This window comes from Pimephales promelas, chromosome 21 (genome assembly GCF_988280905.1).
Source record: "Pimephales promelas chromosome 21, fPimPro1.hap1.1, whole genome shotgun sequence".
Lineage (NCBI taxonomy): Eukaryota > Metazoa > Chordata > Actinopteri > Cypriniformes > Leuciscidae > Pimephales > Pimephales promelas.
Window position 1 is genome coordinate 30,338,610 of NC_142789.1, and position 18,189 is coordinate 30,356,798.

The following is an 18,189-nucleotide window of genomic DNA, read 5'->3' on the forward strand; positions in this document are numbered from 1 at the left end:
CTCTATGAAGCCCCTCCTTCTGAAAGCACACTGTGCTCTGATTGGTCAGCTGGAACACTGTGTTGTGATTGGTCGAGAGCTTCGAGTGTGTTTGGGAAATGCCCCGCCCCTTTTCACAACCGGCAGTTTAACACACTACTAACTAACTCAACCAGGCCCCGCTCCTTTAATCTGTGCATTAATTATTATAATGAGGAATATTGTGACGTGTTCGATCCCGAAACTAATGACTACAATGGAGGCATTTCAGAACTATGCAGGCTCATCCTAAATATTTAAATAAAAATATAAAAGTTAAAAAAAACACCCCACAAGATATATAGTAAAGGAATGTTTAATTACATATTTCAAATGTACAAAAAGAAAACAGCAATCTAAGCAGCCATGTGTGAAGCCGATTGGTCAGCTGAAGTGTAACGGAGCTGCTGATTGGTCGGCTCAGGTGTTCTGCGCTGCTTGCTGCATGATGACCGAGCCGAGACTCAGTAACTGCAGATACTCGTCAGCACCGTCGGCCAGACACTTATCCACGTCCTGAGACACAGATCAGAACACGATTCAACAAAACCACCAACACGTTTCTGCCACAATAAAAAAAAGAAAAAAAAAGTAATTGCGACTTTAATCTCACAATTCAGATTTTTTTTCCTCACAATTGAGAGTTATAAAGTCAAAATTGTGAGAAATAAACTTGCAATTGACTTTTTCTATCCCAATTGTGTTATAGAGTCAGAATTGCGTGTTATAACGTCACAATTTTGTGATATAAAGTTTATATCTTGCAATTCTGACTTATTATAACACATATTTTCAACTTAACATCACGCAATTGTGACTTTATATCTCGCTAATCTGTCTTTATAACAAGCAATTTTGAGAAATATTTCCTTGAATTGCGACATGTAAACTCGTAATTGTGAGATAAAAAGTCGCAGTTCTTTTAAAATGTTTTATTCTGTGACGGAAACAAACTTTCATACATTTCCGCTGAACAGAACAAGAAAACGTTCAGTCTCGGTCCACTTACGGCCATCTTCTCTGCGATGACGGATTTGTGTTTGTCGCTCAGCTTCTCTTCGATGATGACCTCGTGTAACTGGATGAGAACGTTGGTCGCAGCGAATCCCTGATCGATCAGATCCTGCACAAATCAAGACGCGCTTTATGGAAAACCCATGATGAAAACATTCACACGCGGCAAAACGTGATGTTTATAAAGATATAAACATTCTTAAATCAAGATGCATTAATATTCAAGATATTAAGTCGGTTATTGTAAAATTGATTCCAATGTTTACCAATGGGGTCAGAATAATAATCTAAGTTTATATTTCAGACTGCACTGACAGCTTGCTTCTCCAGTAAATGTATCTTGATTTAAGAATTTATGTTTTTTATTTGTTTGTTTTTGGGTAGAAAAGACGGGAATACTGAGCAAGAAAAATATTTTGCAACAATAAATCAGAGTTTGATGAGCACAATAACGAGCTCTTAAACACAGGGTTCGTACACACGCTTACAATGGACTTTAAGCACTAATTGTTTGCTTTAAGGACTTCATTTACCAATTTATCTCATTTATCAAACAGTATTTGCATCTTTTAAATAAAAAATGTACATAGATAAACAAAAAAAAAAAAACTTTAACCATTGAAAAGATATATCGCCCATTATTTTCTTCCATTAATATATGAATGAGTTGAAGAATAAAAGCTGTATCATATACTTAATATTTATATGAGCAATATCACACTCATAGTCATGGGAAATGTCTCTATATCAGACTTTAATTTTGTGTGAAAAGATCTTTACTCGATAAAATTAAACACTGATTTCACATATATTATTTAAAAAAGGCTAACTCAAGCACTTGAAGCTCCTGGTCGAACCCTGTAAACAGTGTGTGTGTCCAGTCTGACCTTCACAGCGAGCTCCAGCTTCTCAAAAGCGCCTCTGTAACAGATCTGGAGGAACGATTCGATCACTTTGGGTGGAACCACCTTGAGCAGAAAGTAGAGTTTATTAAAGGAGTAGTTCACTTTTAAGAAAAAACCTTTGCTGATAATTTACTCGCCCCCATGTCATCCGAGATGTCCATGTCTTTCTTCAGTCGAAAAGAAATGAAGGTTTTTGATGAAAACATTCCAGGATTTTCTCCATATAATGGACTTCAATGGGAACCAAACGGTTCAAAGTCCAAAAGACAGTTTCAGTGCAAACTGTTCAAAGGGCTTTAAACGATTCCAGACGATGAATTTTTTTTATTTTATTTTTTTTTTTTTAAATAACAAAGTTTAAGTTTTATAAGCACGCATCGCTCTGTTCTGTGGTGGACGTTCGTGACTCTCCTGTTCGAACTCGTTCAACAAAATGAACAATCCTTTTTCCGAATCAATTAGCTCGTTTCTCTCGCCGAATGAACCAAATGACTCGGAAAAAGATTTGTTCATTTTGATGAATGAGTTCGAACAGGAGTGCGTTACAGAACAGAGCAAGGCGAGCGTTTGAGCTTATAAAACTTAAACTTTGTTATTTATTTATAAAACGAGCGATCGGTTCGCTTGATAAGACCCTTATTCATCGTCTGGAATCCTTTAAAAGCCTTGAACCGTTTGGTCCCCATTGAAGTCCATTATATGGAGAAAATCCTGGAATGTTTTCATCAAAAACCTTCATTTCTTTTCGACTGAAGAAAGAAAGACATGGACATCTTGGACGACACGGGGGCGAGTAAATTATCAGCAAAAGTTTTTTCAAAAGTGAACTACTCCTTTAAAGACGGTTCATTAAAAGTCTGGGTCTCCATCAGGTGCGTTCACTCACCCCGGCGATCTCGATGATGATTTGCTCAGTAATTTCCCGGTCAGCGTTGAGTCTCGCTGCGCTCTGGAGAAACGTGATGGCTTTCCTGAGATCTCCATCTGACACCTTCACCAGAGCATCGATTCCCTTCAACACACACACTTAAATATTAACTCCTTAAAAAGACAACAGACACACACTTCTGTAATGCACAGACTGCTTGATTTACCTCTTTGCTGTACTTGAGGTTCTCCTTCCCGCAGATCTCCAGCAGTCGCTCCTGCTGAATGTCATTGGCCAGCGGTTTGAAGCGGAACTTGGAGCATCTGGAGGTCAACGGCTCGATGATGCTGCAGAAACAAGCGAGAGTTAGCATACGAAGCTTGCGGCGGGTTTATGTGTGTGCGCGTCGCTCACACTGACCGGCTGACGTAGTTGCAGATGAGACAGAACCGCGTGGTTCGCGACTCCTTCTCCATCGTGCGTCTGAGCGCCGCCTGAGCCGCGTTGGTCATGGAGTCCGCCTCGTCCAGGATTATGATCTTGAACGGCGGACAAGTTTTCCCGCTGCGATTCAGAGAGGAAAAGCTTGCGTTCAGAAACACTCGATCGACGCTAGCGCTGGGTCTCGTTTCAATTTTAACCATTCTGCTTAGCGATTTCCTAATTTCGATTCCAATTATGAAAAATAAAAAATAATAATTCACATTTTGTGTGATTGCAAATATTTAACTGTAGCTGAATATCATGAACACTAATCAACAGGATAAAGAAGCCTGTGGTTTAAAAACACCATAGAAAAACAACTATCCCAACTAATATTAATGTAGAACATTATTAAATACAATAAACACTCAGTAATTCAAAATGATCAAATTACACATCTGTGCAACACTGAAAAAGGTCATATTAAAATTAGAGCCAGACCGATATATCGGCAGACCGATATTATCGGCCGATATTAGGAATTTTCCAAACTATCGGTATCGGCGGTTATAATGGCCGATAAATGAATATTTAAAAAATAACATAAAAACGGACGAAACGCGCTTGAACCATGTCATGAGTGTTGGAGTTGTATAGTTTGTCCACCAGAGGGCGCTCTACACCGTTCCTGTTGGCAACACTCGTGGAGTTGGTCAGGAGACATGCATTGCTTGAATAACAATTAAAAGAACATCCCCATCAGTTCTCTGAACTCAAATAAGCATGACAAAATTTGTGACTATCATGTCCAGTTTAAAAAATAAATAAAAAAAATAAATATCGGCCGATATATCGGAATATCGGATTTTAAAACCCAAAAATATTTGTATTGGTATGGGCCTTCAAAATCCTTTATCGGTCGGGCTCTAATTAAAATGCTTGCAAAGGAACCGATGAAAGAAATCGAAATCAATTCAATAACAAGTATCTGATTCCCCACCCTAATCGGTGGGAAATCGCTGCGTTTATTCGCGGCGTAACTCACTCAGTCCGCGAGCCGGCCACCGCCAGCTGGGCGAAGTTCTTCACCTTCTCTCGCACCACCTGGATCCCTCGTTCATCCGACGCGTTGAGCTCCAGGACCCTCTGTCGGTACAGCTCTGGCCTAAAGCACAGCGATATTAGCACACAAGGGCGCATCTGAATCTCAAAACGCATCAGTATCGTCATTCTGCAGAGCTTACCCATAAAGCTCTCTGGCCGCCGCGAGGATGGTGGACGTCTTTCCGGTTCCAGGCGGTCCATAGAACAGCAGGTTGGGCAGCTGAGAGAGCAGAGCACATCATCATTACGCTAATTGCAAGCTTTCCTGGAGATCAAACAGTAGAGCGTTGGCACTTGCAACGCCACAGTCATGGGTTCGATTCCCAGGGAAAGCAAGAACTGATAAGAATGTAAATGTGTACAATATAAATCGCTTTGGATAAAAGCATCTGCCAGACGCATAAATGTAATTTTAAGTACTTAAGAATAAACTAAATAAAAATTGGAAATGATCCATTGGCAACTAATCACGCTAACAAACCAAGTTAGCAGCAAAACACACCAAATCATGCTAACAACATGCTAGCAACATGCCAATTCATGCTAGCCAGGTAGTAAATCACACCAACATATTCGATATATGACGCTATATAAATAAAACTAAAGATGATTCGCCTCACGCACATCAGCGCCCTCTAGAGACTTCTTCAGTACTGCAACCACCTCCTCCTGGAAGGCCACTTCATCCACACACTTTGGTCTGCTAAAATAAAGAGATCAAAAACATGACCAGGTGAAATCTGAGGTCAACTATGAGGTCAACACACGCCGGGTCAAAAATGCATAATTCAATTTCATTTTTTAACGTTTACTTATATGATATCAATAACTTAACTGTCAGTCAGATCACATGAATATTGAGCGTTTATGCAGATATGATGAAGACTCACTATTTCTCCACCCAGGGAAGAGCTCTCTGCTTCTTCTCTCCACCTGATGATGATGAAGATGATGAAGGTTTCTGAGCTTTAATACTCTGTGAGGAAGGTCCTTTCAAAAACGCCTGCATATCTCCACCTATAACCCGCACAACAGAACACACTACAGGAGGACAGATGATCTCACTACAGCTGACACGACCGACGGAAGAGAATAAGCAGAATAAAAATCTCTTTATGGTTGAATAAATGTGAATGAAACACTTCGGGGAGTTTGTTGACACTCCGCGAACCGTCAGATTCCCGCCAGACGCGCACTGACGTCACTGGCGCGCGCCGCCGCTACTCGTCACGTGATCACAGTCACATTGAAGTTTTTATTTATCTATTTTTTTTTTTTTTTTTTTTTATAATATTAATATCGTTAGTAATATTGCCACACAGCCAACAATTTGTATTTCAAATAACTCAATGGTTTCTCAAGAAAGACGTCAAAGGTGGTAAACATCATTATTGTATTCTGGGTAAATTTCAAGTAAACTCGCCTTAATTTGTTTTTCAAAAAAAAAGACGTACATCGTATAAAAAAAACATGAAAAAAGGCAGACATTAAACTAATTTGGAAGCCACAAAATCAAGCATAAATCCAAAACAATTGTAATTTCTAAAAAACACACACACAAAAAAAAAACACGTAGGCCTGTAAATCTGTGAGCACGCACATAATTTTGTAATGTAAATATGTTTAATTGTATTATAGGTCTATATTTGTAAAATTGTCACATTTATTGTGTTGTATTTTCCTGGTGACGGAGTGATCTGCGTCTCTGCGCTCTGTTACTATTGTCTGCGGCGCGTGCGTCATCCATCAAACCCCAGACATAAAGCACATTTAGTAACAAAAAATCGGTATCATAAAAAAGAAAATCAAGCTATATATCCAAACCATTTCAAATTCTATTTATATTTTAGTGATGTAAAAAAGTAAGCATGCACTTTTTGTTTATTAATGTATATTTAAAATGATGTATTATTATACTCGTTCAATTTTACATATCCTTATCTTTTTTTTTTTTTTTTTTTTCTCAAGAATTACAATTACAGTCAGGGGTACATTGAATAAACAAAGCAGTGACAAACTTAAGTTAAACAAAAATGTGAAAATGTTTACATATAGATACACATTTTGTAGCTTTCTTATTTTTCAAACCCAGTATTGTTTTTAGGTATTGTTGAATTTCTGCTCTTAAAATTAAAAACAAAGGCTTGTTTCCACCAAATTTACATTTATGGATACTAAATTTAGCTAACAGAAGAAGAAGATTAATTAGGTAGTATTCCTTACGATAAGATTGGTCATAAAGGAAAAAACCAAATAACACATTTTTGAAGCAGAGTTGAAATCTGGGCATGATGTGAGCCGTAATAAAGGAGCAGAAATCAGACCAAAAACAAACTGAATGAGGACAACTCCAAAATAAATGATAAAATGTTTCATCATGTAGACCACAAAATGTATCAATATCACAATTAAATCTGGTCACAAGATAAAGATTACTTGGGTAATATTTATAAATTAGTTTAAGGGAAATTTCTTTGATTTTGTTTGTGACTAAATATTTATGAGGAAGTTTCCAGATTTTATTCCATATCAGATTATCAGCATAACCATTCCAAAATGATATCCTTATCATTTATTATTTTATACTTTCCGGGTGACGGCGGTGATCTGCGTCCCGGCGCTCTGTTAGTTTCGCCTGCGTCGCCGTGCGTCATTGCGTCATCACACACTCAGTGTTTTTGCTTCGTCTCTTTGAAACCGTGGAGAGAATCTTTCTTTTCTACCTTCAGTTTTTCCTCTCGGCTTGGACTTTTACGCTTCATCGGATGCTCGTGTGTTTGTCGCTGCGCGTGTGGAGCGGCTGACGCGAAACGCGCCGAGAGCAGAGAGTTTTTGGAGGCGTTTTATTGCGCATGTTCATGAACCGCCCGAATGAACGCGGATCAATAAAACACTGAGATCTGATCAAAACACGCGCATCAGCATCAAAAACAGCGAGTGTGCTGAAAACAGATGCGTTCTGACTGGAGTCGCTGATCAGACTGATCGATACCTCATCGATATCTGATCGATAACAGAGGAGCCCTGAGGAGATGCGCGCGCACTGATACACACATCTGATCGATAACACATGCCTGGCGGACTGTCTGGAGGATGAAATGGTCACATTAAGCAGGTGTGCTCTTCCTCCTCCTCCTCCTCCTCTGGCTGGATGCTTTGAGCCGGTGTGTGAGATCAGGTGGATGTGACACACACACACACACACACACACACACACACAGTCATGCAGGCTGCGCCCTTCCAGTATGATTTCTACAGCGAGGAGAACGCGCCTAAATGGAGAGGACTGTTGGTGCCGTCACTCAACAAGGTGAGACAGCTGTCAATCACACTTCATACATGACCGATGCTTTATCCAAAGGGACTTGAGTCAGATCACGTGTTCCTGGGAGTCGAACCCATGACCTTGTCGTTGCCAGTGCTTTGATCTTTACTGTTTGAGTTTATCATCGGCCGATACTGATAACAAACTCTTATCTAAGTGCCGATATAATGCCTGGAACACACATGAGAAAGAAACTTTATTATGACTGACAACTTTGAATTTATGACATAGATGAAACATCAATATTATGACCCAAAGAGTCGAAATAATGACATAAAAAGACATGATTATGATGCGATAGTCAAAGTCATGACAGAAGTCATTTTTGAAAGATGAAACGTCAACATTAGGATCTAAAGAATAGAAATAATCACACATGATGCGATGGTTTACATTATGACATACTATGTCATATTTATAAGATAAAACGTTCATATTAAGACCTAAACAGAAGCAATAATTACATAAAAAGATATGAAGATGCAATAGTCAACATTATGGCATATATAAAGTCAGATTTAAGATGAAACGGCAATATTATGACCTAAAGAGTTGAAATAATGACATAAAGACATGATTATGATACGTATGACGTATTAAGTAATATTGGAAAGATAAAAAACATCATTATTAGACCCGAAGAGTAGACGTACTGCATTATATTTATGAGGTGGGAAGTCAAATTTGAAGTCATAATTTTGATTTAATGGCATGATTTCTACTTTTCATTTCATTAAAATCACTTAGTATCTCATAATTAGATTTTTGTAAGTCCTAATTCTCATATAGGATGTTATAATTTTTCAACAGTCTCTTGACTATAGAATATGTTGTAATTTCTACCTTTAAGTCATAATTTCTTTTCATCTCATTGTGTCATAAATTAGTTGATCGAACTCATCGAAGTGAGATTTGCTATATAGTGCTTTACATATGCAGATAATGTTAGACATGCTTATTATTCAACTTTATAGAGATCTGGACAATAATATAGTTAAATCTAGTGATGATGTAAACAATCAAGCAGCTAAGATTTGCTATATATACTGTATATATCATTACTTGAGTTCTTTATACGAAGAAAGTTGGATATACTTGCATATCAACTTTATCTATATATGACTGTGCGAGAATATACATATTATTTGTGATGATAAACACTTTTGTCTTCATTGATTGTGTATGTCGTGATTGATCTGGATGTATGCGGATAAACTTGGACGTACTTGTAGTTGCAGGTTGTTGGAGTTATTAATTTGACATGTGGTGATATTGAGAATTATGAGACCTTTGTTTGATTTATAATAATTCTAATTATTATTGGGTGATGTGCGCCATGACTGAATACACAATATTTCCTGAACATGTCTCATCGGTGGATGATAAATCAAGATAATGTAGGATTGTCTGAATGTGCAGATAGTTTGATTGAGCAGCAGGTGTTCAGGAGAAACACACACGGCTCAGAACTGAGATCTGTGATCGGCCAATCAGAATCCAGTGTGTCGGCTGTGTGCAGATCCAAAATGGCGTCCTGCTGGCTGCAGTTTCAGCGTCTGTGGAGGACGAGACGACACACACACACACACTCTCACACACTGTTGTGCTTGGCAGGTTTCTTGCTGCTTTCTGTGACATTGAATCCATAGCAACAGCAAATCTCCCGCTCTCGCTGGCCGGTCCTCCGTCTGTTCTGGATCAGACGCTCGTCAGCTGCGCTGCTGTCTGGAACCGTCCCCGCGGATCTTACAAACCCGCGCATTAACGTGCATCACATTAGGCCATAAAAAGTCTTAAATATAATATATAAGAAGAAAAGTCTTACATTTATAATTTGAAGACGTCATAACTTTGGGAATGGAAAATCTGGAATCATGAAAACTATCTATCTATCTATCTATCTATCTATCTATCTATCTATCTATCTATCTATCTATCTATCTATCTATCTATCTATCTGTATATCTGTGCTGTCTGACGTTTATCTGTCTGTCTATCTGTATATCTATCTATCTCTATCTGTATATCTGTGCTGTCTGACGTTTATTCATCTATCTGTCTGTCTGTCTATCTATCTGTATATCTATGCTGTCTGACGTTTATCTGTCTGTCTGTTTGTCTGTCTATCTATCTATCTATCTATCTGTCTGTCTGTCTGTCTGTATATCTGTGCTGTTTGACGTTTATCTATCTATCTGTATCTGTGCTGTCTGACTTTCATCTATCTATCTATCTATCTGTCTGTCTGTCTATCTGTATATCTGTGCTGTCTGACGTTTATCTATCTATCTGTCTGTATATCTATCTATCTATCTATCTATCTATCTATCTATCTATCTATCTATCTATCTATCTATCTATCTATCTATCTATCTATCTATCTATATCTGTGCTGTTTGACTTTCATCTATCTGTCTGTCTGTCTGTATATCTATCTATCTGTGTATATATTTTCCCATATCGCAGCACAGATGCTTTAAAGAGGGCAGATTACACTCTTTTCCAAAACCTTGATGTAGTTTTCAGGCTCTTCTAGAACTCGAATGTTGATTATTCTCCTCATATTCTCCATTGTTGCGGCTCCTCTCTTCCCAGTCTGTCAGGAACGCTCTGTTTACTTCCTGTCTCTATGAAGCTCCTCCTCCTGAAAGCACACTGTGCTGATTGGTCGGCTGGATCAGTGTGTCGTGATTGGTCGAGCGCTACGAGTGTGTTTGGGAAGGGTTAACCCTAACCCTAACCCTAACCTCCCGCCCCTTTCCATAACCGCCAGTTTAACACACTACTAACTAACTCAACCAGGCCCCGCCCCTTTATTCTGCGCATGAATTATTATAATGAGGAATATTGTGACGTGTTCTGGAAGAAACTCGAGATTACAATGGAGGTGTTTCAGGAGTTCAGGAACACTAATATAGAAGAACATAAACACAGATGAACATGGGAAAAGCACATTTTAAGTGGCTGCATGAATTGTAAATGAGAACAGGCTGACTGTGTGTTGCTGTTTTCACAGACTGTTCTCACACACACACTGTCAGCATACTGTACTGTGCATTCCCACTAAATACCAGCACGCCATAGTGCCGCCACAGGAATGCTGGGAATGAAGCGTCAGGCATGTGATCCGAGTCTGAAGCGCATGGGAACAGAAAGCAAAAGGAAAACGTCCTGAGCTCTCGGCCCGTCACATGACCACGGTTTCAGACGCGCTAAAATCTGTGTATGTCTGAGAGAGAGAGAGAGTGTGTGTGTGTGTGTGTGTGTGAGAGAGAGAGTGTGAGGAAAATTGCCTTCAGATCGTTCTCTGTCTTGCGTCTTCATTAGCAGATCTAGTTATGGCTTGTGAACTGAGGCTGATCAGTCTCTACAGGTGCAGATCAACACAGGATTGACCAATCAGGAGACAGAACCAGAGCCAGGTGCACTTTATAATGTCCTGATGTCTTCAGAGGGTGCGATCTCACGTGAATTTGTTAAAAAATAACACATAATAACCAGTCAGTTATTATCAGCCACATTTTAATAAGTGGTACTTTAAAAAAAAATTTAATGTTTTTATAATTTAATAAGTGGTACTTTATTTATTTTTTATTTTTTTTTACTTTTTCAGTGATTTAATTAAAAGCTTTTATTTTTAGTTCTCCTTTAAATGCATGTATATTTGAATTATTAGTAATATTAATTTTAAATTATTTAAATGTTACATAATTGATTGAATTAACTTTTAATAGGTGATTGTTTATTTTAAAAAGTATTAGTTTTACATTTCTATGAGTTATAGTTTAGTATTTTTGTTTTGTGATTATTTTAAAATTACATATTTGTATCATTTAATTATAATGTATGATTTTTTTTAGATTATTTTTATTTAAAAATTATTGACTTATTTTAATGCATGCAACTATAATGTATGCTTGCATTAATAATCTATAATTTATTTAATTTTTATTTATTAATTTAATATTTTTATGATGCACTTTTTTGATGAATCAGAGTAGTTTTATTGGTGGCGTTTCTTGCCCCAGTAACCCGACCGTGTTTGTACTGGAGCGTCTGACGTCTGGATTCTGTACTGTGGTACAGCAGGGTAAAGTGTGTGTGTGTGTGTGTGTGTGTGTGTGTGTGTGTGTGTGAACGCAGGCCTGTACTAGCTGTGGTTTCTCAGAGTAAAATTCCAGTCATAACTGTGGAGAAGTGGAGGGTTGTGTGTCGCTACTGAACATGCGACGGCCCCATGAGCGCTGCTGGTTCTGCATGTCTACTGTACGCATCTGTCAGAGATGATTGATTGACAGCTGTCCATCACTGTGCCATGGCTTAGTTGGCGTCGGTAGTTTGTGTTGAGGATTTCCCAGAATGTCACACAGAAACCCATTTACACACTGAGACTTCACATGAGGAACTGAATGTGTGTGTGTGTGTCGTGAACGGTGTCTCAACAGGAAGATGTCCTCAGGCCAGCTTCTTTAGAATACCCACAATCCCTCATGCTGTGTGTTTCGGGCTGCGCTTTAAAAGCATCTCTTCTTGTGGGAGCTGACGAATCCCTCACACAGGAGACACTCGTTATTTTAATATCATGCTATTATAGATTTATATATATATATATATATATATATATATATATATATGAAAAATTCAGATGCAAAAGCCTCTAAGTGCCATTTGAAATTCTCTTCTAGAATAATCATTTTTATCAAGCTTGTATATTTAAATTCAGTAATTTCACTTAAATGGCAATTCATTGCCATTTAAGTGAAATTACTGAATGTGAAATCATTGCCATTTAAGTGAAATTACTGAATGTGAAATTACTGAATTTAAATATACAAATTGCCATTTAAGTGAAATTACTGAATTTAAATATACAAGCTTGATAAAAATTAACATTCTTGAAGAAAATTTCAAATGGCACTTAGAGGCTTTTGCATCTGAACTCTTCATATATATATATATTATTTTTATTTCGGTTAAGTGTTAAAGTCCCCCTGTAGTCAATCATTGTATCCCTTAACTCATCTTTGATCACCAAAATTACATTTAAATGTCTTTTCCTTGAAAAAAAATGTCTTGAATGTAACTCGACACCCTCGCCTCATTTAGTATTCGCGATTCTATGAATATGCGAATGAGCTCCGCCTCCCCTCACTCACTCACTCTGGTTGTCGATCACACGTTGATCTGATTGGTTACAAGGTGGTTTGTGACGTCAGAAAGCGTGTTTTTGAGACTGTCTTTGGTTTTAAGGGGGAAATACTCAGTCCACTTATGAACTTACACATGGTTTAAGCGTATTAAAAACACCACATACACACATAAACAACATTAAAGCTGGATGTTCACCATGTTGTTGTGTGTGTTTCAGGTGCTGAACCAGGTGCACCCGAAGCTGTCGTCCCAGCAGGAGGCGCTTCAGTACATCGAGGGCCTGATTCTGGTGCTGCTCAACACACTCTGTCAGGCGCAGCCGCGCACCGTTCAGGACGTCGAGGTGAACGCCGTCGCCATGGCAACCGCCGCCAAAACGCTAAAGGGATAGTTCACCCAAAAATGAAAATTAGCCCATGATTTACTCACCCTCAAGACAAACATGAAAAACATAGAGGCGTGTTGCTTCGAGACACTGAGCATCATGGGACTCGCTGTAACGTATCAATCTTTTATTGTGCGACTGGCTTTTTCATGCGTTTCAGACGTCGCGCAGACCTTCACTAACTTGTTTTTGTGTGTTTGGTCGTTGCTCACAGACGCCGGCTGTGAGATGGACAGGTGCTTCAGTTTGTGGTTAAGACCTCAACCACAGCGCATGCTAAACCGGTTAGCTGGTTTATCATGGTCGGGTCCCTCCGCTTGTTCCGATCTTAGATTTCATCATCTTCATCATAATCCCTCTCTCTCGCATCGTACCGTGTGAAAGACTCATGCTTCATCCCTCAGTCCTTTATCCTGTGACGCCCCACACATATAAACTGTGTTAGCTTGCTGTTTCTCCATCTCACATGTGACTGTGGCTGTTTAGGAGCGTGTGCAGAGGAGTTTCCCGCACCCGATCGAGAAATGGGCCATCGCGGACGCTCAGGCTGCGATAGAGAAGAGGAAGAGGAGGAACCCTTTAGCCCTGCCGGTGGATAAGATCCATCCGCTCCTGAAGGTAACTCAGCGGGAGGTTTAGTTACACTGTGCCTTTAAATAATTCATGCGCAGAATCATAGACATATACACTAGACGTCACCTTGGCTACGGCAGTTCATTAGAACGAATGCGTCAATAGAGCCGCCATCTTGAAACAGGCGAGCCCCTCCACTTTAATGCATCAGCGTCAATGTAGTAGACACAGGTCTAACGCAAATAAAATCACCATAAATCATCATGAATGCGATTTTTCTTGTTTTTTTGGTTTGTTCCAACGGTCAGACATGTATTTATCAGTGATTCCAGAAAGAATTTTTTTTTTTAACATTCTTCCTAGTTCAGATTTCATCCGTGAACATCATACGCTGCACAAAAGTCCGCCACCATCAATGAATTCGACGTAAAGGTAGAGATAGCAGCGTTACCTAGCTACTTCCTATGACAAGACCCCTGTTCCAAGATGGCGGCGGTTTTGACGCATGCTTAGAACCCCAAGGTGAGGTCTAGTGTGTATGTCTATGGCACAGAATAAAGGGGCGGGGCCTGGTTGTGCGTTGAGAAACCATAGACTGTAAAAAAACAGGAATCTTTGTGCTTTGCTACTATTGATATGAAAGTGTCTCAGATTACAAGTGACGTCCATTTTCTTATAAAATTCAAAAAATGGCGCTGTGGCGTGAAATCGCACATGATCTTCTCTTCCGCTTTAATAATACCAGTTACAGCGCCAAATAAACATGAATGAGCGTCTTCGAACAATGAACAACTTCATAATCCGTATCATGTGTTTTAACCGTAGAAAGACGTCAGTGAAACGTCACATTTACCTCAGAAAAACCGCATCCGGTGGCCATAAACTCACGATCATCTGGAGAAATGAACTACTGTTCTCTTACTGTTATTAAAGTTTACTGCAGAGCAACTCTGTGAAATAAACAGTGATGGACATGTAGAAATTAAAGCTAAAGCTGCAATCTCCTCCGGAAAATAACAAAAAAAAGTCTGTTAAGAAGCTGTCGATCATGTCAGCTATGAAAACCTTTTCTCTATATTCTAATTTTGACTTTGGGGTTTTCATAAGCTGTAATCCATAATCATCACAATTATAACAAATAAAGGCTTGAAATATCTCACTGTGCATGTAATGAGTCTATATGATATATTCGTTTCACCTTTTAAGTTGAATTACTAAACTTTTGCACCATATTGTAATTTTTCAGTTTCATCTTTATGTAAATAAACATAGAGTTGAGTTGTCCTGTAGATGGCGCTGTTACTCAACACAGTTTCTGTCAACATGGCCGAGTCACTAGTGTGTTTTACTGGCACCTTTATTCTCTTTTATAATATCTTACAGTGTTCAGCATAAGTCAACATCCATTTCTCTGATAATTTACTTTTTTAATTATTAAAGCAGAATACATTACAGTTAGACGAGACCATCAATACAAAACGCATAAAACAGAAAGGATGTACGTGTAATTATGGGAAGTGTGTGTGTGTTGAGTATGTGTATATCTCTATTATATGTTTCCTAATATATATGTAGAACAATTCTCATTATATATACAATTTATATATATATATATATATATATATATATATATATATATATAGCAATGGTAATAATAAAAGATGTGTTAAAAAATATCAGTGAAATGGTGAGGTTATTGAGAGAAAATGAAAGAAAAAATATATCTATCTATATGTAAGTATACAGTTCTCAGCATAAGTGAACACACCCATGCTAAAGTTGACTAAAAAGAGGAATACAAAATCCTCTTTTGGAAATTGATCTTAATGCCTTAATTAAAAAAATGGAAAAAATCAGACCTTTAAGGACACCAATTTTCTTAGTGAGTGAATAATGTATCGTAAATGAATAAATGTTCTTCCTTCTGTTGCTGTTACTGTCAGGACTACTTTTTCCAGGCTTTTAGTGATTTTACTTGACGTATTTTCAGCTTTAATATTTGTATTGTGTGGGAACCGTTTTACAGCACAGCCTCTCGTTCCTCATGTCTTACGTATAATCCTCTTCAGTAATTGCTCTACTCTGTTGCGTTCATGTGTCCATTAAGCGTGAGTGATTGAGCTGATCATGTGACCGTGGTCTCTCCTGCAGGAGGTTCTGGGGTATAAAATCGACCACCAGGTGTCCGTGTACATCGTGGCGGTGCTGGAGTACATCTCTGCCGACATACTGAAGCTGGCGGGGAACTACGTGCGAAACATCCGCCATTATGAGATCTCGCAGCAGGACATCACCGTGGCCATGTGTGCGGATAAGGTATGACATCATCGAACCAACTCGTTTCAAAACATCTCTGTCAAACGAAAATGAAAAATGTTGCATTCTCAATAAACAAAAATGACTACGATTATTAACTGGAAATGAACTAAAACTTAAAATAAAAATAAATAAAACCTCAATTGCAAAACTATTTTTTTTTTTTTAAATAAAATGATAAAAGCACATAACGAAATGACTCAAACATAACTAAAAAAAATTAACTAAAAACATACAAATAAAGGGTGATTCAAAAATGTTAATAACACTGGGCCTAAAAAAAAATATCACCAATTTGTCTTATTAAAAAAGTGTATAAAATGAAATCAATAATTATAATAAATATTTTAAATATGATAAAAACAAATGCTGTGCATGTTGGCAGGGCAGCAAATTTGTGATAATATATCAGTATAACTATAAAATAATAATTAGTAGTAGGCGTAGTATTATTACTAAATAAAAGCATGAGACATTTTACCATAATATATTTTAGTTTACTGTGAAATATAACAATAGAAAACTAATATAATAAATAATTGAAGAGTTCAGATGCAAAAGCCTCTAAGTGCCATTTGAAATTTTCTTCTAAAATGATCATTTTTATCAAGCTTGTATATTTAAGTTCAGTGATTTCACTTAAATGACAATGATAATTACCTATTAATTGTCATTTAAGTGAAATTACTGAACTTAAATATACAAGCTTGATAAAAATGGTCATTTTAGAAGAAAATTTCAAATGGCACTTAGAGGCTTTTGCATCTGAACTCTTCAATTTTATTTTACATTAAAACTGTAAAAATTACATTACTTATATTTAATATCATTTTAAATTACATCTGTAAAATTACTATACTACATATAATAAATATTACATATATGAATAATTATCGAATTCTAAAATTACATTTTTCCATTTTTAATAATAAATGTAAAATTTTAAAACCCATATTTAATTTCTGTGAAAAAAAAATCAAGAAGTGAAATATTTCAATATATATGCTTGTGTGAAAATAAACAGTGATTCGCTCTGAATTAAATCGCATAAATATGTCACATATCAGCGTTTTGGTTTTATTTTTTGTATTATTAACCGTGCAGCTTTAATTGAACACATCAAACGTCAACATTCAAGCAAATTATCTCCGCCCACACTTGCTCAAGCTCCGCCCCTGTTGCTCAAGCTCCGCCCCTGTTGCTCCGGTTGCAGGTGCTGATGGACATGTTCCATCAGGTGGAGGAGGACATCAGTGTGTTCCCCCTGATGGACGAAGAGCCGTCGGCGTCGGAGGAGCAGATGTACTATGACCTGGTGAAGGCCTTCATGGCCGAGGTACGGCAGTATCTGAGGGACCTCAACCTCATCATCAAGGTCTTCCGCGAACCCTTCAACTCCAACAACATGCTGTTCTCCTCTCACGTGAGTCTTCCTCTTCATCCTCACTCGTGTGTCTCTGCCTGAATATAAAGTGCAAGAATAATGAGCTATAGGAAATTCATCCGGACATTTCAAACAGAATCGTAATCGCTCTTAAAGCTAGATGTGATCGCCGAGGTCGTACAGGTCACACACGTCTGCCTAAAGATGAAGACCCAACTCTATGCATGATTATATGTATATGTAAGATTCCCTCTCTGTTAAACATGTTATTGGACTGTCCTGGGTTTGATACAAGTAGAATGCTCTTTAATGAAGTTATTTCACTTAAGGACTTATTTAGTAAGATTATGCCTGAAAAATTGTGTTTGTTTGCTTGGTTTATCGTATTTATGTGATATTTGTATTTCTGTAATAAAATTTTTGCCATGAAAATAGCCTTAGATACTGACATGGCATTAAATCTCTCTGTCTCTCTCTGCCTGTAGGACGTGGAGAACATCTTCAGTCGTATCGTGGACATCCATGAGGTGACGGTGAAGCTGCTGGGGTTAATCGAGGATACGGTGGAGATGACCGATGAGACGAGCCCTCATCCGCTGGTCGGCAGCTGTTTCGAAGACCTTGCTGAGGTGAGATACACACACACACACACACACTATAATTAATTTAGAATAATTTATTAATTATAAATTATTCTAAATGAATCGTTTATTTATAATTAAT

General features: G+C 37.9%; 2 protein-coding genes across 3 annotated transcripts in view; one reads left to right on the forward strand and one right to left on the reverse strand.

The window, feature by feature from the left end:
* Window positions 1-318: 318 nt before the first annotated feature.
* rfc4 (replication factor C (activator 1) 4) lies at window positions 319-5,551 on the reverse strand. Its single transcript, XM_039690239.2, has 10 exons — window positions 5,223-5,551; window positions 4,957-5,035; window positions 4,473-4,552; window positions 4,274-4,393; window positions 3,226-3,369; window positions 3,032-3,152; window positions 2,824-2,949; window positions 1,920-2,000; window positions 1,028-1,141; window positions 319-534 (listed from the first exon to the last, which is right to left on the reverse strand). The coding sequence occupies exons 1-10, from the start codon at window positions 5,339-5,341 to the stop codon at window positions 439-441; spliced, it is 1,080 nt and encodes a 359-aa protein (XP_039546173.2). The 5' UTR covers window positions 5,342-5,551; the 3' UTR covers window positions 319-438.
* A 1,416-nt stretch (window positions 5,552-6,967) lies between these two features.
* The window catches only part of sos1 (son of sevenless homolog 1 (Drosophila)), a 38,667-nt gene continuing 27,445 nt past the window's right edge, over window positions 6,968-18,189 (forward strand). For both annotated transcript variants that reach the window (XM_039690236.2, XM_039690238.2), the window contains exons 1-6: window positions 6,968-7,642; window positions 13,026-13,151; window positions 13,680-13,811; window positions 15,918-16,082; window positions 17,296-17,505; window positions 17,952-18,095. In XM_039690236.2, coding sequence (XP_039546170.2) covers window positions 7,556-7,642; window positions 13,026-13,151; window positions 13,680-13,811; window positions 15,918-16,082; window positions 17,296-17,505; window positions 17,952-18,095 — 864 coding nt within the window. In that variant the 5' untranslated portion in view covers window positions 6,968-7,555. The remainder of the gene's footprint in view (window positions 7,643-13,025; window positions 13,152-13,679; window positions 13,812-15,917; window positions 16,083-17,295; window positions 17,506-17,951; window positions 18,096-18,189) is intronic.